Consider the following 24,489-nt stretch of genomic DNA (forward strand, 5'->3'; position numbering starts at 1 on the left):
AACTAGTGCAGTACCAGCAAGAACAAAAATACAGTCCAGGGCCAAGTATAAAGACCAGAAAACATATGAAAAAGCAGAACACCTAAAACAGCAAATAGCAACAGAAACAAAAACAAAATTGTCAAAAACACACAGCTCCAAAAGTAACCTCTAACAAACATAAAAGCACCAAAGTGGTTACAAATGCAATCACATCTGTAAGTGATTATTCAGTTTTTCTTTGATTGACTTAATTTTGGCCAGGTTGATGTCATTAGGAAATGTGTTCCAGACAGAAGAAACTTTGCGGAGAAAAGATTTAATCAAATCATTTGTACCAGGCACAAGGCAAAGCCAGTAATTGCATACAAAAAATGTCTTTATCTTCTTTTCAAAGGTGAAGTGGGAACTAAGCCTTACTGCAACGGTCATGGAAACTACAGTTCTGAAACCTGCGGCTGCTTATGTGAGACTGGCTGGAAGGGACCCAACTGCACTGAACCGGAGTGTCCCAATAACTGTCAGAACCGAGGGCGCTGTGTTGACGGAAAGTGTGTGTGCTTCAAGGGCTTCACCGGAAAAGACTGCACACTTGAAGTCTGCACTGTGGACTGCGGAGCACACGGCCAGTGTGTGGGCGGTACCTGCATCTGCTCAGATGGTTTCTTCGGTGAAGACTGCTCTGAATCCAAGTGCCTCAACAACTGCCGAGGCCGCGGCCGCTGTGACGATGGTGACTGCGTGTGTGATGAACCCTGGACAGGCTTCGACTGCTCTGAACTCATCTGCCCCAAAGACTGCTACGACCGGGGTCGCTGTGTGAACGGCACCTGCTACTGCGATGAGGGATTCACCGGGGAGGACTGTGGAGAACGCACCTGTCGCAACAACTGCCACGGTAATGGTTTCTGTGTAGATGGCGAGTGCGTCTGCATTGCCGGCTTCAGCGGAGAAGACTGCTCTCAGCTCACATGCCTCAACGACTGTAACGGTAGAGGTACATGCTTCAACGGGTTGTGTATCTGCGACATAGGCTACCAAGGTGAAGACTGCAGTCAGTTAGCTTGTCTGAACAACTGCAACAACAGAGGCCAGTGCATAAACGGACAGTGTTCCTGCGATGTTGGCTTCCAGGGAGACGACTGTGCAGAGCTTTCATGTCCAAGCAACTGCCTGCACAGGGGGCGCTGTGTTAACGGCCAGTGTGTGTGTGAGGAAGGCTTCGCTGGTGAGGACTGCAGCATCAGGACCTGCCCCTCAAACTGCTATGGACGTGGCGAGTGTATTGCGGGACGTTGTGTGTGTGTCGCAGGCTTCACTGGCGAGGACTGCGGTGACCTGAGCTGCCCCAACAACTGCCAAAACCGCGGCCGATGCATCGACGGGCAGTGTGTTTGTAACGAAGGCTTTGCTGGAGAAGACTGCAGTCAGAAAGCTTGTCCCAACGACTGCCTGGCCCGGGGTTACTGTGTCGATGGCAAGTGCGTCTGTCAGGAAGGCTACTCAGGAGACGACTGCTCTGTGCTCGCCTGTCCAGGAAACTGCAACAACAGGGGGCGCTGCGTCAATGGGAGGTGCTCGTGTGAGAGTGGATATGAAGGAGAAAGCTGTGCGGATTTGAGCTGTCTGAACAACTGCCAGGACAAAGGGCGCTGTGTGAATGGTCAGTGCGTCTGTGATGAGGGATACATCGGAGAGGACTGCTCAGAAGGTAAGAAGCTCTCCTCAGTTCAGTGCAGAAACACCAAAAAAAGCATTAGGCTGTTCACAAGTCCTGAAATTTTCCATGTGTTAACTAGATGTTCTATAAAAGCAAATCCACAATGATGTAATTTCCTTCTATTCTCCAAGTTCACTCACCACTCATCTTGAGAGAAACTATTTCCGTGAATATAAAAGGTTTTCGGTTTGTGTATTACCATTGTGTGCACTTTGTTCGCACTCTTTTGGCAGTTGTGCGCACCACAGCCAGATGTGGCTCTGGAGTTTGCATTGGCTCTGTGGGGTGGATACTGTGTGATTGAGGGCATGAGAAACTATCCAAGAAAACACCCTTAGCAGAGGTTTTTATGCTTTTTCCAGTGTCTCCTCCAAAGGATCTTACCGTTGGCGAGGTCACCAGTGACACAGTTGACTTGTCCTGGAACAACGAGATGCTGGTGACGGAGTACCTTGTGACGTACGTGCCCACCAGTCCTGGCGGTCTTCTCCAGGAGTTCACTGTGTCAGGAGACAAAACTGCTGCCACTGTCAAAGAGCTTGAACCTGGCATCGAGTACATGATCAATGTCTACGCTGTTCTGAGCAACAAGAGGAGTGTCCCTGTGAGCGCGAGGGTGGCCACAGGTATATCACAGTTGTCTCTATGCTAGTTTATGTGGCTTAGCTATCAATGGTAATAACTGTTTTTGTTTCCATCCCTCCAGATCTTCCACAGCCAGAGGGATTAATATTCAAATCAGTGAGAGAGACATCAGTGGAGGTGATGTGGGAACAGCTGGACATCTCCTTCGATGGCTGGGAGATCTATTTCCGCAACACGGTCAGTCTGCCCATCTCTTTTGAAAGCTTGCCCAGGATTTTACTAACCATCAGGGAAAAAGTGAGGGGTGATGAGCAATGCCAGCTTATTGGAAGTCTCAGCAAAACATGGATTTATGTCAGTGCTAACCATTAAAATTGCTGTGACATATGGAAAAACTCAGCAAAAGTAAGCCTGGATGTCATAGAACTGCGGGTAAATCTGCTGCTCAGAACCCGAGCCAGTTATTTAGCTGTGCCAGCTGATAAGTTGGAGTCCATTTTAAAGTTTTTACCTTCTTGGCCACTCAAGATGTTTTCCTGTCTTGACCTTCATGTTCATTGTGATAATGGACTGTGTGATGTAGTTTATTACACAACACTTCTCAGTCAGCGAAGTGTTTGCTATCAGTCCTCTCACACATTTCCTTTGCTGTGGAAATTGAAAGCAACTATGTCGTGCATACACGGACGAATCATCAATGCTGCATGTTTTGTATCGTTCCATTGATTTCTGTAACCTGATTTCAGATGTGTCATGGAAGTATGAAACACAGTTTTAGTCTAATTATAACTAGCAAAAACTGGTGGTGTGGTCTGTTAAGATTTAAGAGGATAAATATTAACATAGCTATATTTCTGCTTGAGAAATCTGAAAACTTTTCCAACTTCACCCAAACTGCAGCCAAACAAAACTGTATGAATCTTTCTTTTTTGAACTGACATGTTAACAAAAATAAATAATTCTCGCAGCTGAGATTACGTCTAAAATTCCAAAAACATGCAAACACACTGAAAAGATACTTTCCTCTCTCCCTTTCCTGAGCATATACTGTCACAATATAATCTTTAATATGACATATTAACTTAAAGAAGCTATGATACATTTTGGAAAATTAATCCAGTGGCTTTTCTTGCCAATAAATAGTCTGATCCATAACCTCCTATAAAACAACATTTTGTTTTTTCCACTTTAGTTTTTGTACAGATTGAGCAAATGAGATATGATGTTAAAGATGCAATATGTAAACATTTCAATCTACTTTATCTTTATTAAAAGCAAATCAAAGTATACCACGACCAGTTAAAAACTCTAAATACTGACTAGCTGGATGTAAACTTGAATTTGTTGAGTGATTTAGGCATCAGCCAGTGTCTGTAAACGTGTCGTCTGATTTCTTCCCTTAACCTGATTTCCCACAGTAAACTGGTCTCTAGTGTGTATGTCCTTCTACAGGATATCTTACATTAGATCATGCATTTTGTGTCGTTGCAGAAAGAAGAAAATGGAAAAGTCATGAGCACCCTCCCATCCGCCCAAAACCAGTTTCTCCAGTCAGGCCTTGGACCAGGCCAGGAATATGAAGTCTCCATCAACATCATCAAGAACAACACCAGAGGACCCCAAACATCCAAAAAAGTCACTACCAGTGAGTGTCAAGCCTGTAACCAAACACATTTTTAGGTCTTACCGATGAGATCATAGATGTCTAAAAACATCCACTTGCTACTAATATCCATTTCAGCTGGTATTTCATTTTCCTGCTCCATCTGGCAGCTGTTTCTTTGGAAGGATATGAAAAAAACCTTGACTTCACTCGAGCACAAAGAAAGAAAAAAATACATTAATGTCAACAAGTGAAATTCCATAATGAAGAGTAACAACAGGAAATCCCAGCTGGCTCGCCACAGTTCCATCTCACAGATTTTACCTAAAGAGTAATTACTCAAACACATTGAATGTCAGCCTAGCATGACCATGTAATAGTTGTTTTTTTCCGCTTTCACTAAATCTTGCTCTTAGCTCTCGTCCTCCGCTAGCTGAAGCTTTTATTGCAGTGTTACTCCATACATTACGTTGTGAAATGCTTCCAGTTGCTTATGTAATCGATATAGCACGCCAGGCTAAACAACTTTCATTGTGCATGGAAAAACCATTTAGTTTACAAGTCTGTGCTGATGGACTCCCAGAGTATCACACCATTTCATTTCTGATGTCATTTATTTGTGTAGGCTGAAACGAGACACAGCTCCCAGAAGTGAATGATAGAAGAAAGGTTAAACCTTTTGTACCCTTTTACCCCCAGAGGTCCTTTCAGCACAGCTCAGAAACATGGAGGAAAGATGTCTCTTCCACATGTTGACACAGGAGATTTGTAAGGTAGTAAACACAATGTCAGTGAAAGGGAATCTTAATATATTTCATGATAGCCTTTCCTGTGTTGATCCAAGTTATTGCTTTGTTTTATAAGTTGAGTCTTATGAGGGTTGTTTTGTGTACAAAGGATAAAAAATATGACAGGAGTTGCTAATGTTTTGTCTCAATCTTGGTCTCACAAATGTGCACTCAGACTGCTCCATTCTTGACTCATTTTTACAGAGACTGATTCAGTCTTTAATTTAACAACTTTGCAGATATTTCTCTACTCAAGAACCTGAAAGGACTAGTGCAACATTTTGTGAAATATGCTTGTTTGCTTGCTGAGAATATGCTATATATGAAGTTACAGCCATTATTTAGCTTAGTATAATGGCTGGAAGCATGAATCTGTCTAACAGCACCTCTAAAGCTCATTTATTAACACATATCTTGTTTGTTGACTCAGCACAATCACTGGCGTATAAACATTAGTTGTTTTATGGGTAGTTACGTGGTGGAACTAGTTCCTGACTGGCCAGGTGGTCACTGCTCCTGGCTGCAAGGCACAGCAGTGCTTTGAGCCAAATGCTCACATCAGCATGCTAATATGTGCACAATTACTGCTAACAAGCTAATAAGCTAATAAAACCGTATTAAGAAAAAATCTAAATAAACCAAAAACAGCCTATTTATTTGCTGAACAGCTAGTCTTCACCGGCAGTCCCTCTGCCTGATGGTGGGTAGTGGGTAGTTTAAAAGAAACAATCTGATTTAAAAAAACAAACAAACATGTAATACAGTTAAATAACACAAGCAGGCAAAATCCATTATCAGCTGACACAGGTGGATAGAAATAGCATCAGTGTCCACATTTTTGGATGTCAACAAGCCATTTCTCTGCATTACACTTAAATGAATGATATAATCAATCTGACTCTAATTGATTATGGTACTGAATCCCGTTAATATGATGCTCTGATGGAAAAGATGGCCTGGCTGAATGCAGTTTTGCTGAGTGGGATTGTGTGAATACAAAGTAAAGCTGAAGCAGAAGGGACTGTCATTATTTCTGTTTGGTCATATACGAAAACTTCGATCTGAAGATGGCGCGAGGCAAAAAACAAGGGGATTACTTAAGTTATGACGACTCCCTCTGATATACACATGATGAAAACAGTTATTAGTTTTCTCCTTTTTCTTTATTCACCGAACATGATTTGAATGCTGGTGATTTGATCACCATCAGGTTGATAAAGAGGGAGAACTAATTTCTTATGCATTTTTTTCATTCCTTGATGTCCCACTCAACTTTGACACACCCTTGCCTCTCTCACCTGAATTCCCATCCCAGAGATTGACGGCCCCCGGCAGGTGGATGTGAAGGATGTGACGGACTCTTCGGCTCTGGTTGGGTGGTCTCAGCCTGTGGCTCCTATTGACAGAGTAACAATGTTTTACGGGCCCAGCACTGACCCTTCAGATGAAACCAGAGTGCAGATTTTCCCCCCGGATAAGCAGTACAGCCTTGACGGTCTGAGACCAGACACTGAGTACAAGGTGTCGCTCATCTCCAGGAGTGGAGACAGCAGAAGCGACCCTGTGACGGCCACATTCACTACAGGTGGGCTTGTGATAGCAGATTTTGAATCTGTGGCCCGATTTCCAGTAATAGCCAAAATAATAAATTCGATGTGTGTGTTTAAGTGTACAAGAAAGTTGTTTCTCCTAACATGATCAAAGATGTCTTCACTGCAGCCCTGGATGCTCCCACGGGCCTTCAGGCTGTGTCGCAGACGGACGACAGCATCACTCTGGAGTGGACAAACAGTCAGGCTGACGTTGGCAGCTATCGGGTGAAATACAGTCCCATCTCTGGAGCGATTCATGGTGAGGAGGTGTTCCCACGAGGACGAGGACACACCACAAGAGCTACTATCACTGGTAAGAGTCAAAGAGACTAACATTATAAAGTACGACCACACACAACTTGCATTAGTCATGCCATGTGGTAATTTTCCTCCGATCCGTCTAAATGGCAGGGCTAAAGCCTGGGACAGAGTATGGAATTGGTGTGACTGCTGTGAAGAATGAGAGAGAGAGCCTCCCTGCTACCACAAACGCAGCGACTGGTGAGAGACGCCACAGAGCAGCTGTCCAAACAGTCTTCCTCACACCTCTTCATAAATACACAGACAGTCAAGTTTGTTGATACAAATTGAGTGACGAAATGAAACTAATAGGGGAGAAAAGTGTTTGAGTGTGAAATTTACCATCCGTCACATTTACATCTAATTTTTCTCTCCCGTCAGACATCGATCCTCCCACTGATTTCGAAGACATCGAGTCCACAGAGACGTCCCTCACCTTGAGATGGGCCAAACCTCGGGCCAAAGTCAGCGGGTACAGGTTGGTGTACGTCTCCAAAGATGGCCAGGTTGAGGAGGAGGAGATTCCAGCCACAGCAACGAGCTTTGTCCTGCCCAACCTGACTCCTGGAATGAGCTACACCATCACTTTGACTGCAGAGAGGGGTCACAAGAGGAGCGCACCTGTCACACTTTCTGCAACCACAGGTGGGGAGAAGATAATTTTACCACAATATGAACTTAAGATAAACAATAACACACACCTTCAGGAGGATAAAAACATATTCATCATAAAAGATATGCCGTCAGGTCCCTTAGAATTTCCTCCGGGCTTTAAAATGAAGCTGGAAAAAGGAGTTTAGTTTTTTAAAAATTGTTCAAATTTTTAATTGTAAGTCCATTGTTATTTATTACTGATTTGATGATTGGAAATAATTCTGCAGCCAACAAACCCAAAGAAAACTGGATGTATTTTCACCTAAAAGAAGCTTTCTTGATTTGTGCCTTTTTGTTTTTCTCGTAGCCTCTTTCACATTTTACTTAGCTGACTCAGACGACCGTGAGCTAACGACTCCTACAGGCTCGGAGGACAATGTCATTAGCTTTGTGTATTTAGACCCCTCCGAGACCCAGTTTTCTGGGACGGAGCCTGAGGACGAGCTTGGAACGCTGACTGTCTCAGGCATCACGCCTGATGGATTTGACCTCTCGTGGAAACTGAAGGCTCACAGTGTCTATGATAGTTTCGCACTAAAATATAAAGACACTCAGCAGTTGTGGGATGTGAGCGAGGTCCAACTTCCTGGAGATGCCACTGGCTCTAGAATCAAAGGCCTGAATGCATCAACAGAATATCAAATAAAACTTTATGGAGTAACCAGTAGCCAGAGATCTGCGCTACTTGAAGCTGTTGCAGTCACAGGTATAAAGTTCTCTTTTAGACTGAATATTCATTCGAGACTTCAGTGGAAATCGGTTCTTCATAGAGGACAAAACCTCAATCAGTCACACAACAATTTGCATGCTGATATTTTACTCAAGATTATACTAGATTTCCCGGCAATTAATTATTTTTTTCTTTTAACCAACCCTTGGCATGAGGGTATGATGACAGTCCCAGCAGACAGGGCTTGAGACTAATGGCATCCCATCGTCCTGGCAAAAATGTTAATGGGAGATCTTCGCAGGGGGATTCTTGTTTGTATAACTTAGCAAATGACAAACTGAACTGAGTGCTGACTAAAGCGGAGCGTCTTCTCATGCTGTTACCATACTTGCAATGACAGACTGGCTACTCAGCAGAGACCTACGAAAAATAACACGCTTTCAAGTCTTAAACGACGCAGTAAGCTCACTGTCGTGGGGGAAGAATCCTATTTTTTCCCTGATAATGCGACTATGTGAACATCAAATCTGTGTTGAAATCAGCAGGAAAGCTAGTTAGCTGTTAGCATCCGGTGGGCAGCAGAGTCCTGCAGAGTGTTTGGCTAACAGAGATAATAGCTTACAGCTAAGGGAGCTAACGGAGCTAAACATAGTGGAACATGAAGCATCAGACAGTAAAGTGCAGTTTAAAGAGGAATTCCTGTATTTTTAACCTCTTTAATATCAGTAGGAATTGTTTCCGTAATGTTGCCAGACATTTAGAAAAATAGTCTCAGCCTGTCAGAGGCATGAACACCTTTAGCAGAACAAACTGACAGCCATTGCAGCTGTGTTGTGGCTGCCAGTCGACGCAATCTACTGGACATATTGTAAAACTTTTGGTAAGTTTTTAATCATTTACACACCAAAACATGTTAATATAGGGTTTAAAAGTACCAGAATTTCCCTTTAATGTGATGACAAAAACTTTTAGAAAAGAAGTGAACTAAATTACTTACACTGTTTGATTCAATTTTGATTTTGCAACATTTTACTTTCGTTAAAATAGTATTTTTGGACGGTGGTGAAAAGTTAGTCTGGGGCCCTGCCAACTGAGATGACTGTATTTTCACAAACAACTGATCTTCACCTCATCCCATCTGTCATCTCACGAGGCTTCAGTCCTGTGGCAGAATGTTTCCTCTGAAATTCAAATACAAGAAAATCAGGTCCTCCTGAGCCATCCTATAATTGACCTTCTAAATGCAACCATTCTGCTCTCTGAAAGCCTGAACCACTAATCCCATCCACATCATTCATCTTCATCAAACCCATTTACACAATGAAATGACTCCGTAGCAGTCGGAGGAAATTACAGCGTACGTCACTCGCATGTCAAACAAGTGACTCAACAGTCTTCCTTCAGGACGGTAGCAACAAAACGGCTGTGCATGGCTTCACCATCGATTTGAAGACAACTGTGTACTTCCACTCTGGTGGACTGCGCAGAACCTTCAAACATTAATGGCACTGACTCAGGTGTCATTAATACCTTAGCTGTTGCTTGATGATATAAACCGATAAGAGACGAGAGAAAAAGATGAAATCTCGACAGGAGTTAGACAGATCGTGGACAGAACTTTGTATTATGTGAATTTCTACAGTGTTCTTTTTTTAACCCAGTTTCTCCTTCACAGGTTCTTTTCTCAGTAATCAACAGAGCCGGTAACATACAGTATTCATGTTTTAACCTGCTTTTATTCACTGTAGCAGCAAAGCCTACCTCTCAAGACGTACTTACGCTGAGCATCAAGGATTCCCCATCGACCCCACAGTCTGCTCTGGATACTGACGCAGTTCAAAACTCAGATCTCCTCCGTACTTTAAACACTGAGGCTCCTTCCACTTCTGATACTGGTGTGATGGGTTCTGGGTCTGAGCCTGAAGGCTCAACCCTGGACATGTTGGGGAACCTCACCGTCAATGTGTCCTCCACTAATCTAAGCCTGGCTTGGTTGGCACCTGACGAGGCATTTGATAGCTTCGTGGTGGAGGTCATTTCTCCATCAGGTGCAGCTAAAGCTCATGTGAACACAACACTACCAGGAAGTGTGAGGAAGGCTGAAATAGAGGGTTTGTCCCCCTCGACGCAATATAATATCACATTACAAGGGCTGGTGGAAGGGAAGCGATCTTTGCCTCTCAAGGTTTTTGCTACTACAGGTACATGGAGCAAGTATTTCTTTTTGTAGGCTTTCATCACAACCCATCGTCATCACATCATTTATGTTTTTAATGCTCTAAACATTTCAGTATTTCTGCATGGTGATTTTTTTCCCACGGACTGTTGATGATGAATTTTAAAAGATAGTTGTCTTTCATTCTGTATTTTCTTTTGCTTGATATCTGAATCTTATTTGCGGCAGAGTATTAGGGCCACGAAATATTTTTTTTAAAGAATTAAGGTGAACAAATTATATTATAGAAATTACTTAAATCCTGAAATTTGTGATCATATTTTCTCTAACCGTGGCCCAAACACTCATGTCGTTCTCATGGTGATGAATAATGTTCCTTATGTGTGAGTAATTTCTACAATCCATCTTGCCATTCAGTTGACCCCACTCTGATCTGTCTATCTACCAGAGGAGCTGAAGCCTGAGGTGACGAACCTCACCATCTCTGACATTACATGGGACGGCTTCACTGCGTCCTGGAGCCCCTCAGGTGGGGAGTTTGACAGCTTTGTCATTGAGGTAACAAACTTGGAGAATTTCGCAGAGAGCCAGAACCTCACTCTATCAGGAGGCGCTTTCAGCCTGGGCATCTCCGGGCTCAATCCCAACACCAGCTACATGGTTGGCCTGTTTGGGATGTATCAGGGCTCCTTCCTTGAACCCGTGTACACTGACGCCACCACAGGTACCTGCAACTTACAGCGTTGCAGCGTTTTATCCTCCAACTTTCTTTCTTTCCTTTTGATATTTAATCATCTTTCTGTTCACAGACACATACTAGAACCTCTGTTTTCTGACTCACAGTGGAGCGTCGCTGCATGAAACCAGAACAGCATAATAACCTAATTTCTGTTTTGTCATCACTGTCCGACACCCTGGCCTCAGGGTGCTCTACCGCTTCATCTTAACAAACATGTCATGATCCATTCTTTACCCTCCAGCCACTGTTTCTGTCTAGCTGAGAGAGGGCAGGGTGATGGGCACCAGTGCCGCATCACTGAGCCGAGCAAACGCCCCTCAAATGTTCACCCTTACCCCGAGCTGCTCCATCCATCCCAGTTACCAAAGTGCATGAAGCCCCCTTCCCCCCTCTACCATCCCCTGCATCGTGGTGAGGTTTGACGCTGATGTGCTGCAATGATTGCAAAAGCAAACCGATAACTTTCACCCTCACACGCCCGTCGCATCACGACAGCGTGACCATCTCATTTCATCCCATCACCCTTCATTCAGTGTGTAATTGATTAACCTTGAGGGATCATTTGCCCGTGGATGTGTAAGTACTCACAGTTTTAGTGACATCTGAGTTCTGCTGGTTTGTGTGAATGACACTGAGCTACTTCAGTTTTGTCGATTCTGATGAAGTTTATTTGCACAGAACGTCAAAGTAAATACTCCTCATTTCCTTTTGGACTGCTAGGTGGCAAATGATTAAATCTTCTTGTCATTTTCAAGGTAAAAAGCTGATGATATAATCTGAGGTTAACAGTAACGCCACCTTGTTTTACATCTGAATGATGCCTAAATATTCTACTGCATGTTTGCATGCAACTGACTGAAAATCTCATCGCATGGAGAAATATTGTTTTTATGAGTTAAACTTTCTCTGTAGCTCTCTCATTCTGCTTTGAATTGATCTTCTGCAACATTATGTGGATTTTTATCTTTTCCGTAGTGCCAGTAGTTCCTCCATTATGCATGAAAGAGACTAAATCCAATTATATTTCTTCCTTCACCACATTTTCACATTTAAATAAACAATTGATTCATTTAAACTTGCAGGCCAGTATTTCTCAGCTTCACTATGAAGGCTTTTGTGTTTTTTCCTTTGGCAGTACTCGTTTGTCCATGTAATTATTAGAGTCTGACTGATACTGGATTTTGGGGCTGATATCGATATTAGCGAGTAAAAAAGTTCAGATATTGATGTATGAAGAATAGTCTATATATACTTGATATACTGTATATAAACATATTTTATACAATGATCCCCCAAATGTTTACCAAACGCTTGTGACAAAGATACATACAGTATGTAATGGAGGCAGGATATTAATTACTAATTACTTAATTACTAATTACTCCAAGCATCTTTTTCTGCATTGTTCTGTAAAAATATATTTATATATTGGCCCATAACAGACAACTTTTAGCCATTACACAGTTACTATTGTTATTAACAGTTACAGTACAGTACAATGATGCTTGAAGGAATAAAATGCAACACAACTTAAATGTTTTAAACATAAGTGTTAAGTCATGGATCAAAGAGAAACAACACTGTTGTCACACCTTAAACAAAAACACGTACTGTACTGTATTTGTACCTGTACTGTTTTTGTAGCTGTGATGTGTTTTTATTCTTTTTGCTTTGCTTTTCTTCTTTCTAGCTTTAGCCTTTGAAAAGCCTCTCATGGAGAGGTTTTTGTAAATAAGCATCTTGCTAATTTACAAACACCATACACAAGTGCATCTGGGGCTTGTGCATGATTGTATGGTGCAGCACCAATCTTACTGTTATGTCCATGTGAAATAAATTATTATTATTAATATATAATGTTCTGATAGACATGAAACTTGATATTAACTTGAAATATATATATATTTAATAGCACTAATACAGTAGAAATCAATACCTTAGATAAACAAATGTACACGGTACAGAACCGACAATTTTCATACCATGGTATACCACTGCAACCCTAGTACCGATGTATACAGTAGGCCAATATCGGCCAGGGAAATCAGCTGACCAATATATCAGTCGGGCTCTAATAATTATCATGTTTTTGATGAAAAATACTTTGATTAAAAGATATTTGTTTTAGAATTATTGTGGTTTTTTTATGCAAAATATTTTGCATGTCTTAATCTTTTATTGAGCTACTCAGACTGTCAGCAATTGCAAGTGGGTGGTGGTGAGTGTCCTGTAACACTATATTCATTTTTATAAGATAAACCACCAAGCTACCAATAAGTTAGGACTTATATCAGTTTGTGTTAAGATGGTTTTGATGAAAATGTAATAATGATTTCTCTCTTTAGTGAATCAGCCTGTGGTTGGCAATCTATATATCTCAAACTTAACGTCAGAGAGCTTTTCAATCCTCTGGAACGGCACTGAAGGAGAATTTGATGGTTTTATCCTGGAGATAATTGATTCTGATTGGCTGATGGAGCCAAAGGAATTTAACATATCCCACAATGTAAAGTCCCATGATGTCACAGGGCTCAGGCCCAGCACTGACTATGTAGCCTACCTCTATGGGACATACAAGGGATCCCGAACAAGTGCTGTCAGTGTTGTTGCATCAACAGGTATTTTGATTTTGTGTATTTGTCAGACTTACAAAGACCAGGGCTGTGTTTAATATTCTCCAGTTAATATATCTGCACTGTAAAGCTAACTTGGGCATGTATGCATATACTGGACTTTTAAAAAGAGACAAATACATGCTTTCTAATTCATTAAATGAATATATTTTATATTTCTCTCTCCCCTGTAGCTGAAGAGCCTGATTTGTCCAGGCTAGTTGTTTCTAACATTACCTCAGACAGATTTTCTCTGTCGTGGCGGACAGGAGAAAAGGCTTTTGATAACTTTATAGTAGAAGTCAGAGAGTCTGCTTTGCCCTCGCAGGCGATGGGGCGCGCTCTGCCTGGAGACGTGCGCTCCACAGTCATGGCCGGGCTCAAAGCGAGCACAAGCTACAACATAAAGCTGTACGCCAGCGCTGGTGGCCAGAACACACAGCCCCTATTTGATGTAGCTACAACAGGTATCACAACTACATGCATTTTCTGACACTGCATGTACCAACCACATTGTGATTTATCAGCACAACATAACTGAAAAGCACTGTTCTTTCTCTGTCCAGAGGATGTCCCACAGTTGGGGCCCATAACCGCTTCATCTGTGAGCCCACATAATCTCAGCTTGTCCTGGAGCACAGTGTCGGGCCACTTTGATGGATTTGTTATCCGGGTCAGTGACCCTGAGCAGCAGTCTGATACGCTGGAGTTCAGACTGCCTGGTGAAGCCCGTAACATTACCATCTCTAACCTGATGGATGCCACAGGCTATGATATTGAGCTGTACGGTATCTCTCACGGGCGCCACACTCCCTCTTTGTTAGCCCACGCTATCACAGGTACTACGTATTTTACTCATGTCTTAAACTCTATTAATTGTAGTTTTAAGGTTTTGCATCAAAACATTTAATAGACTAAAATGAGGAACTTTGTGTCATGCTATCATGTTAATTTACCAGTATAACTTTGTTTAAGTGCTAAGTGGTAACTGGACTCAGTTTCAGTTTCTTGACGATGTTTCACCTCTCATCCATGAGGCTTGGATGATATAGCACGTCATATTACCATGACCTGAATGACTGAGAACCATCAACATTTATTTAAAAGGTTTTTCCATTTGTATCTGCAGGTCTAAAGCCTGAAAATGCATTAAGAGCAATTTGACATGCATCATTAGCACCAACTGTTTTCATAATCTGGTAACAATTTTGGTGCATAAAACAATTTGATGTATTAACCTCAAAGAGGTCAGATATGGATGTTACATTTATGCTTATTATATTTTACCAGTTGGAGACCAACCATGTTTTGTTGTACGACAGAATAAATGTCAAATTTTAGTTTCCATATGCTGTAGATTTAGTTTATCTTACAAGTAACAGTGGTAGAAAAACTATTCAGAGCTTTTATCTATGGAAAAGTAGTAACACTACACTGTTGATATGCTCGACCGCCAGGCATCATTTTCCCGCCAGATTTTGTCCTGGGTGCAGACAAATTAAAGAGTGAAAGCAAAGTTAAAGAAGCGCCAATGGGTTCATTATTCTACAGCCCTTACATAGTGCAATCTGCGTTGACTTCATAATCATACATAGAAACAATAAACTTGTTTGTTGCCAGGTTAAGAACTTAATGGACGGCTGGGCAGTCTATTATAATAATAAATTGTTGACTTGAGTAAAAAGTACTTCTGAAAAGTATAAGTAGTATAAAATGGAAACATTCAAGTAAAACTACTAGTTTTTTTACAGAGTTGATGTTTAACCTATAGGAATGTCACTAGAACACATCAGGTTATAATTTAGGCCATAAAGCAAAATTGTCTCAAGATGCAGTACCACAGTTGGCCACTAGATGTTCGTGTTGAGCTCTCTGGGGAATAAGTGTTTCTGTGTCTTGTCCTCACGTCTCGCGGTGTTTGTCTTGTATTTGTCTTGGGAAGTATCTTTGCCGTTTTTTGTTATAAATCCCAGCAGTGATGGTTCGTCACATTGTTGTTCACCTTTTTCGTTGGTTTTGTGGCTCTAGACAGTTTAAGGGAAGAGCATTAATTTTTCTAGTCTATTGTAGACGTATATAAAGCGTTGTGATGCATGCCAAATTTGCCTTTAATGTGTTTTGGCCTTTGAATTTTGAGATAGTCGGATCAGATGTTCTCATTTTAAATGTCGAAACAACTTCCTCTTACCTCTTTAAAACCTTGAAGAACAGATCTTAAGATTTTGCTTTTGCAATAATTGCACACTTGGTTGTTCACTCTCCTTCCCCTCCCACATGTGTTCCCTCTCATAAAACAATCAAACCCACTCCCCCTCCAGCTCCTTTGCCTAAAGTGGAAAACTTGACCATTTCCAACATAACCCCCTACGGCTTCCGTGTGTCGTGGGCGGTGAAGCAGCAGCTGCAGCAGCAGGAGGAATTAGCCCCCTCTAGTGGCGGCTTCAGCCACTTTCACATAGTGGTTACAGACTCTGGCTGGCTGCTGGAGCCTCAGGAGTTCACTGTGCCAGGAAACCAAAGTCACCTGGACATCTGGGGCCTCATCACTGGCATTGGCTATGAGGTCAGGCTGACCGGGGTGTCAGAGTCAGGGCTTCTCTCTCGGCCTCTCACTACAGTGGCTGTGACAGGTACCACTCAGTGTGCTGCAAGGCTCCCTCGTCTAACTAAAAGAGTGCAGTTCCTTATTTTGTTGCAACCACTGTATAAATATGATCATTTAACTTTATGATCCAATCTGAAGTTTCACCATCACAACCTGGCAGATCTGTAAATTAAATAATCCTTTGTTTTTCATGCTCTTTATTAGAAGTGGCCAAAAGAGATGATGTAACAAAATCTGCCTGACAAATGTTGGTTACTGCTATGTTCGGATGGTGAGGCTTCAGCTCAGTATTGTAACCTAACCCCAACTCAGATTTATAACACAACTCTTTTCCAGAATGACCTCACTTTCTTTTTCTTGGTATGCAGCTTCGTCACCGGGAGGATGAGATGTGGAGCTCCCGTCTGTTTCTTCTCACCTCCAAAATATGAGCAAGCGTATCTGTTTGTTTTCATATTTTAAAATGTGTTTTCCTTCAGATGTCTGACCACATTTATCTCTGGATATATAACAAGAATGCAGTCTTATCTTTTAAAGGGACAGTTCACCCAAAAATCCATATTTTTCCCTTTACCTGTAGTGCGATTTGATCCATTTAGACTGTTTTGGTGTGAGTGGCCAAGTTTTTGAGATATCAGCTGTAGAGATTACTGACTTTTCTCCCATATACTGGAGCTAGCTGGCACTCGGCTCGCAGTGCTCAAAAGCGCCACTTAAGAGCGATGTCTCTTTCCAGAAATCATGACCCAATCGCTCAAGATAATCCAGACTTTTTTTGTGAAAGCAGTTTCATGTAGGAATTATTTTCTTTTCTACCAAAATACACCCATCATAGTGTCACTGCATAGAAGGAAGCAAGCATCTGCTCATGGAGGCTAGACCTTTAGACCTTTGTGATATGATTCTCACACCAAAACAATCTAGATGTTTTTTTTATTTAGGGGTGAAATATCTCTTTAAAGTTCCTTTCACCACGCCAATCTGGCTGAAACCACTGATTAAAACAAAATGATCAGAAGCGGGAAAACACTGATACATCAACAAGACATTCTGAGCATGAAATGTCAGTTGATCTCATTTGTTTCTTTACCTTTTGAATGCACTGAATGCATCGAGGCCGGCCTTGAAGACGCATGGGGACCTCGTTGGAGCCTTTTACAGAATGTGAACCTGCTGACTCACATAAATAAACATTTACCAAAAAGCATCTTGTCTTGTTAATTCACCCAAACGTACGTCTTTTGTTTCCCGTGTGCTGTGTTTTCGACTGATTTACACTAACAGACGCCTGAGCATGGCAGATCAGAGCTGCCTTCAGGCTGGAATCTAACCCTGGAAAAACCTTCTTGCCTGATTGCTGACTTCTTCCAAAGTCTTTGGCCATCTCTGAGAAGTTGATGAATATTGCGGGGAAAACGGCAAACCTACTGCAACGTTTTGTTTCTATTGTCTAACCAGAGGCTGAGCCGGAGGTGGAGCATCTCTTTGTCTCGGACATCACAGCCGATAGTTTCCGTCTGTCGTGGACTTCTGATGAAGACATCTTTGACAGATTTGTGATCAAAATAAGAGACAGCAAAAGATTAGCTCATCCTCAAGAACTCAGTGTCCGTGGAGACGAACGAACCAAGGTTTTAACTGGACTCATGAGCGGCACTGAGTATGAAATCGAGCTTTACGGTGTCACATTGGACCAACGCTCCCATTCGATTACGGGGGTGGCTCAGACAGGTACTAAAGAACACTGCAGAGTTTGCAGTTTTATACTAACTGTTAAACTTTTCTGGTGTGTCGTCTGCTGTCAGAACTGAACCCACAGTCCCACTAATCATCTTTATTTGTCTGGTGTAGGCTTAACTCCATGTCTGACTGTAGTGGAAAATGGTCTTTAGGGAAACATAATTTCTGGAGTTTAATCTGGATCCTCTGAGCTCATAGTTTTCTTTTTTTTTTCTTGCAATGTTATTGGCCATATTTTCTTCACTTTAATTCCCCTGTTTTTTTTTCTGCTTTCCTGTCTGCGCATATCCATTTGCACTTTGCTAGGCCTGAGCACTCCACGGGGACTTCACTTCTCTGAAGTGACTGACTCTTCAGCTGTGGTTCACTGGTCCATGCCTCGCTCTCCTGTGGACAACTACAGAATCACCTACGTGCCCTTTGAAGGAGGTGAGAGGTCAATCAGGGTTATTGTGCTTTGATATAGTGCTTTAATAACCCTGCTTAAATCACCTCTGTGTTTAAATACAGCTGAGCAGTTAGCATAGCTGTGAGATGAAGTTTGTCACCGCCCAACACAATGTAGAAAGTAGAATGGCACTCAGTAGAGCGCATACCTCCACCAAGGCCGAAACAGTCACTTTGATCTGCATCAAATTGTACTTATTGATAGATTCAAGCAACCTCGTCACGCCTGATTTTATTTTTTTTTTCTTCAAGATCCATGCAATATTCCAGAGAAGTTAATGTAAATGTGGAAAACACGGCCTATCTCACAAGGTTAAAGAAAGTGAGAAAACATTCTTGAATTGGACCTGCACCAAAGTGGCCAAAACCCATCATCCTTATAAGTTATGTGCAAATCTGTTCAGTAGTTTTTGTGTAATCCTTCTAGTCTGACCCTCATTTATAAACACTGAGGTTTTTTTTTGTTGTTGTTGTTTTTGTGCATACTTAGACTCATATTTTGTTCTCTCTCCTCCACAGGAAGCCCGATGATGGTGACCGTTGACGGTGGCGTGTTTGAGACTTTACTCTCCAACATGATCCCCGGCAAAATGTACCAGGTGACCGTGAGTTCTGTGAAGGGTTTGGAGGAAAGTGACCCCAGCACAGACACTGTTACCACAGGTCAGCTTTCTTCTTCTTCTTCTTCTTCTTCTCTTACACAACACTCATATCCTCTGTGTCAGTCCTCCTGAGGAGTCAGTTCGTGGAAAACTTAATTGAAGCCGTCCCCCTTGACTCTGTGTTCCTGTTTGTGCACTTCAGCTTTGGACAGACCTCAGGGTCTGACTGCAGTCAATGTCACGGACTCCTCAGCCCTGTTGCTGTGGCAACCGTCTGTGGCCACCGTCGATGGCTACGTCATTACATACAGCGCAGATTCAGGTGAGTTTACAGTGTTTTCATTTATCTGTGTTAACCTTTGATTTACACAAGAAGCAGAATAAGTTCATCTTTCAAAAGTGATATTTCTTTTCGTGTGTGTGTGTGTGTGTGTGTGTCTGTTTCTGTGTGAGCGACTTTGATTGTGTGGTTTGATTTATTGATGCGCCTCTCCCTCACAGTGTCCCCCATGGTGGAGCATGTTTCTGGGAACATAGTGGAGTTTGAGATGGGCTCCCTGGTTCCAGGAACTCACTACACAGTTGGAGTACACGCCATGAAAGAAGCTCAGAAGAGCGACTCTGCTGTTACTGAATTCACCACTGGTACGCTGAGAGAGAAGACCATGAAGCAACTTTTGTTCTTATCTTTGTATATTTTGTAGCGGTTTTAATGAAATGATAAACCCACAGTGTGATGTTGTGTTTTCAGACGTGGACCCTCCTCGTGATCTCACAGCTGTTAACATCCAGACTGACAGTGCGACTCTGACCTGGAAACCTCCGCAGGCTGCTGTCACTGGTTACACACTCACCTTCTCCTCGGTGGATGGTGTAATCAGGGTACGTTCATCCTCACTGAAGTTCAGTTGATAACAACACTGGTGGCTTTTCTTTTTTAAACCGTTGACTGTATAGCGCCTTTAATAATGACCAGTTTTGTAAGTCCCATTTAGAGTAAAATAGAAGATAAAGCAGGGTACGCTTTAGTTACCTTGTGATTGACAAGTTGCTACCATGGCGTATCCTCGGGTTCTCAGTCAGATCCAATGGCAACAGTAAATTTCCATGAAACGTGGATGGAGGACAGGTCTCGGCCCAGAATAGACCCCATTAACTTTTGGTGCTGATCCAGAAAAAGGATGTGCTCTAGATTCTCTTCTCTCTTTAACATTGTGTATAATAATGCATGGATCTTGATGAATCAGGCGTATTTAAGTTGCTGGTATCTATGAGTGAGTACAAAAGGGGACTGTTGGGCCATTTAATTATTTGATGCTTTACAAAAGGAGGTGAATGTTATGGTCGACAGCTGAGTCCTGCTCGCACCACCGCCAGATCTACACGGTGCAGACTCTGGCTACAAATGACATCACCAGCACAAGATGACAACACTCCCATTCAGGATATTTTGGCTTAATGTTTGTGCAGTTGGAGGAAGTGGAGATGTGTCGTTCATCTTTTTATAAGTCTGTGGCTTAAACCCAAAATCCACAGACTGCGTAATCCCTCTCTACTGACAACCATTTTCCAAAACATGCTGTAATTTATGTTCTACCTTCGAGGCAGCCATTGTTTTCAGTTTACACCTGAATAACTTTCGGCAATCAACTCAACTCAAAAATTTTGTTGTCGGTGCATTCAAGGAAACTCACTTTAAAAATCTGTTTTTTTAAGAGAAACTTCAATGCAAGAAACTAATAATTTCACATAAATTGTTTTACGTTGTCCGTGTTCTGGTGTGGTTTAGCTTATAGGTTTGATTTTCACCTTTACTCATCAGTAGCAACACTTTTTGGGCACTTTTTGTCGACTTATATCTTATATACTATTAATGAAGTGCTTAGCAGTTAAGTGCATATTTTGTGACTAAATCTCCAGTATGGTGTTGCTCTCTGTGAATACTTTGTGTTCATGTGTGTTCATGGATTCAGGAAGTGGTGCTCAGCCCGACAGCGTCCTCCTATAGCATGGCTCCGCTGACTGGCTCTACAGAGTACAGCATCAGACTGCAAGCCATCGCTGGAGTCCAGAGGAGTCGCTTCGTCAGCACCGTCTTCACCACCAGTAAGGATGAAAACACGGGCCAGCTCACACCTCCTTTTTTTCTAAAATCATTTTGTTAAGATCATTTGTGGAAGTAGACCTGCAGGCTCTTTTTTGGTCTGGTTGGCGATGCGTTACGTAACAGTCCTTTTGACAGATATTCCTTCTTCTAATGCAAATTCCTTCCACTGAAAGTGATCTTCCAGTCAGTTCACCTGTGCTTATTTTTCATTCTGTCTGAGCTGCTCCCAAAGGGATTTAATTTTCCCTTTTCAAAACCTTCTTTTCTTTCCAAGCTCCTCACTCTCACACCATCCTCCTTTATTTATATATATATATATACAGATGAAGATGAAGCAACTGTGTCGCCTGAGATGATTTCTTTTTAATGTGTGCTTCTAGTCGGACAGTTGTACAGACGCCCTCGGGACTGTGCTCAGATTTTACTGAACGGTGAGACGACCTCTGGTCTGTACACCATCTACGTGGGAGGAGAGGAGAGCCAGCCCATCCAGGTTTACTGTGACATGACCACAGATGGCGGAGGATGGATGGTGAGTACATCAACCTGGCTGGAGTCCAATTAAAGGCAGCTTTGAGACCATAACTCACTTCATATCGAATGTGATCATAGAAGTTATGCAGAGCCTGAACCACAGTGAACTCGGCCGTGCTTGTAATGTTTTTCGTGAAGCTGTTGTGACACTTCTTCTTCTTCAGGTTCTTCTCAGACGCCAGAATGGAAAGCTGGAATTTTACAGGAACTGGAAGAACTACACTGCTGGCTTCGGGAACATGAATGATGAGTTCTGGCTGGGTGAGAGCACTCGTCTTCTCAGCTTATACACTTCACCTCCTTCACACTGCTCTCCCAACTCACACATATTAAATTAAACAGGTCTCTCCAACCTCCATAAAATCACAAATTCTGGACATTACGAGCTGCGAGTGGACCTGAGGGACAAAGGGGAATCGGCCTACGCTCAGTACGACAAGTTTACGATCGCAGAGCCGAGAACACGCTATAAAGTCTACATAGGAGCGTACAGCGGAACAGCAGGTACGTATCCCGTTAAAGGACTTTGGGGACAACGTACTACAAAGATCACAACCTCATTTTCTTTTATTCATCATGTTGCCATCTGGACTTTTGGGTTCAAAGCTCCCCGAAGCAAATTCTGACAAAATCCATCAGCGTATACATCCATGTACGTGTAAAACAAGTCATGTATGTGCATAGAATTGGAAAGTACAGGGTCATCCTGATTTGAAAAGCTTACCTGCTAAAGGACATGTGTGTTAGGCTTGGGCGATATCGAAAATATAATATGATCTCTATCTGTATTTGGACAGGAGATTAAAGCCCCACTGAGCTAAATTAATTGTCTCCTGGCTGTGGCTTCAAACTAAACACACAGACATGAGCGTGGTGTTGATCTTCTCATCCAACTCTCTGCAAGAAAAGGAGCATATTTCCCAAATTGCTGAACTACTCCTTTAACAAAAATCACTGTCTGTAAATGGATAAGCTCACGTGTTCATGTCTTCTGGGCTAAACTGTCAACGTCTCCACCAGGTGACTCCATGACTTACCACCAGGGTCGACCCTTCTCCACCTACGACAATGATAACGATATCGCTGTCACCAACTGCGCCTTGTCCTACAAAGGCGCCTTCTGGTATAAAAACTGTCATCGTGTCAACCTCATGGGGAAATACGGAGACGAAAGTCACAGTAAGGTGGGTACAGTTTGCACATAGTTCATAAAGTCATTCAGATAGGATTATTCTTTTCTTGTTCATGGAGGGATGATTGTGGTCCACAACATTAAACAATCACAGTAACAAAACAAACTTTTTATTTATTTATTCACATTTTTCATCATCCAGTCCTGTTGATGGTTTTATTTGCAGCTGTGTTTCCTTTGTCGCCATTTTCAGGGTGTCTGCTGGTCCTTAAAACTTTATAACTTTATAAAAATGTGATGCCTTGAAAGTCATTAAATTGTCTTAATTTGAATTTGTGAGGTCTTAATTGCCACAAACATTTGATCTAATTTAATTTATCCATCTTTTAATTCAATTTTGTCAAAATGAGTCGACCCCTTCTGTGTGAAGGTCTTTAAATCTACGACTGAAACTCAAAATGTCTTTTTACTCACCTGTCGGCAAAATGTAGATTAATCTAATTTAAATAATAAATAACCATATTCCTACATAAAACTTACATCTGAGGAGACCAAATACTTCGTACCTTTATACTTACCTGCAGTGTTTGAGTAAGAAAAATAATATTTCTGTCTGCCCTGGCTATTTTACCTTTTAGCTCGTCACTCTTCTTCTCAAAGTGCTTTTTCATGCATTTAGTCACAGTAGCTGTCGATGTCACAGCGTACTGATGTTTTTATTCATGCAAGAAAATGAGCATATTTCACAAATTGCTGAACTATTCCTTTAACAAAAATCACCGTCTGTAAATGGATAAGCTCAAAATGTCTTTAAAAGGTCTAAAAAGGCAAAAGGAAAAGTACAGATATAAAGTACAGCTAACTTTATATCGTAGTATTTGTTGTCATTTCCCAAAACATGTGAGTGATCGACATCAAATGTTCCAAACTCTGTCAAACATTATGTAACTTCTTATTTGTCACCTTCAGTGTAATAAAGAAACGAGTCGGATTGTTCCAGGAGAATTTCCTCGTCCTCTGTGACGTGTGGAAAGACGACTCTGAAGTGTTAGATATCTCACTTTTCAAACCTCTTTCCCATCATTTGTGCTCTTTCTGTTTTTCCACAGGGGATCAACTGGTTCCACTGGAAGGGCCACGAACACTCAATCGAATTTGCAGAGATGAAGATCAGGCCGGCCAACTTCAGAAATTTTGAGAACAGAAAAAAACGATCATAGACTCGTGAACTCCGCCCACGTCTTCACCTCATCTCCTCGTCATGAACTCGCGTGTTCCCCCGTCCTCGAATCATTCTCTTAAATTACACACAAACACAAGACAATCACACTGAATGTCATTCAGTCCTGGTAACATCACACCAAAGACACAAACGAGTAGCCGTTTTTATTGTGTAGCCATCCCAATCTGGCCACTGTGGTTCATTATATTTCTGTGATGAGTTTCAGCGTGAATGGACACAAAGTGTCAACGAGAGCAAACATCTGTAATCGTGAGAATTAAATGTAAAGTTGTGTAAATGATCCACTGAATCAGAAACATGTCAAAGGCACATAGTCAGAAGGCGTCACATCCCCTAAAGTAATTCAGTGTTATCAACAAGGATAAGTTAAATAAAATGATTCATCTTGAAGAATAAAATGTCGTTTATATTTACTGTACGAGGCCACTGATACCATTGAATTCATATTTAAATGTTGCTTTACTTATTTTGATAGAAAAAACAAACATCTGATGCTCTGCAACCTTCAAAACAAATAAAAATATTAGTTTGATAAAAGTGTGTCTGAGCTCTTTTTGTACGTTGATGTTTAATTCATTTTCACCTCGGCTCCAGCAGATGGCAGTGTTTACTGTCTGCTGTACATGTTGAGAGTGTGATGTGCTGTATGAGTGTGGTCATC

General features: G+C 41.9%; 1 protein-coding gene across 1 annotated transcript in view; it reads left to right on the top strand.

Moving 5' to 3' along the window:
* Positions 1 to 24,246, top strand: part of LOC311275365 (tenascin-like) — a 47,764-nt gene extending 23,518 nt beyond the window's left edge. Inside the window, exons 4-30 of the mRNA XM_084383843.1 lie at positions 377 to 1,690; positions 2,062 to 2,325; positions 2,406 to 2,521; positions 3,776 to 3,929; positions 5,991 to 6,260; positions 6,395 to 6,580; positions 6,679 to 6,768; positions 6,949 to 7,212; positions 7,529 to 7,927; positions 9,640 to 10,092; positions 10,516 to 10,791; positions 13,152 to 13,424; positions 13,613 to 13,885; positions 13,985 to 14,257; positions 15,737 to 16,048; positions 17,482 to 17,754; positions 18,070 to 18,192; positions 18,730 to 18,873; positions 19,015 to 19,134; positions 19,314 to 19,457; positions 19,564 to 19,694; positions 20,786 to 20,918; positions 21,300 to 21,451; positions 21,618 to 21,714; positions 21,796 to 21,957; positions 22,474 to 22,637; positions 23,695 to 24,246. Coding sequence (XP_084239969.1) covers positions 377 to 1,690; positions 2,062 to 2,325; positions 2,406 to 2,521; positions 3,776 to 3,929; positions 5,991 to 6,260; positions 6,395 to 6,580; positions 6,679 to 6,768; positions 6,949 to 7,212; positions 7,529 to 7,927; positions 9,640 to 10,092; positions 10,516 to 10,791; positions 13,152 to 13,424; positions 13,613 to 13,885; positions 13,985 to 14,257; positions 15,737 to 16,048; positions 17,482 to 17,754; positions 18,070 to 18,192; positions 18,730 to 18,873; positions 19,015 to 19,134; positions 19,314 to 19,457; positions 19,564 to 19,694; positions 20,786 to 20,918; positions 21,300 to 21,451; positions 21,618 to 21,714; positions 21,796 to 21,957; positions 22,474 to 22,637; positions 23,695 to 23,805 — 6,671 coding nt within the window. The 3' untranslated portion in view covers positions 23,806 to 24,246. The remainder of the gene's footprint in view (positions 1 to 376; positions 1,691 to 2,061; positions 2,326 to 2,405; positions 2,522 to 3,775; positions 3,930 to 5,990; positions 6,261 to 6,394; positions 6,581 to 6,678; positions 6,769 to 6,948; positions 7,213 to 7,528; positions 7,928 to 9,639; positions 10,093 to 10,515; positions 10,792 to 13,151; positions 13,425 to 13,612; positions 13,886 to 13,984; positions 14,258 to 15,736; positions 16,049 to 17,481; positions 17,755 to 18,069; positions 18,193 to 18,729; positions 18,874 to 19,014; positions 19,135 to 19,313; positions 19,458 to 19,563; positions 19,695 to 20,785; positions 20,919 to 21,299; positions 21,452 to 21,617; positions 21,715 to 21,795; positions 21,958 to 22,473; positions 22,638 to 23,694) is intronic.
* The last annotated feature ends 243 nt before the right edge of the window (positions 24,247 to 24,489 follow it).

This window comes from Pagrus pagrus, assembly GCF_965226575.1.
Source record: "Pagrus pagrus genome assembly, chromosome: 19".
In the NCBI taxonomy this organism is placed as follows: domain Eukaryota; kingdom Metazoa; phylum Chordata; class Actinopteri; order Spariformes; family Sparidae; genus Pagrus; species Pagrus pagrus.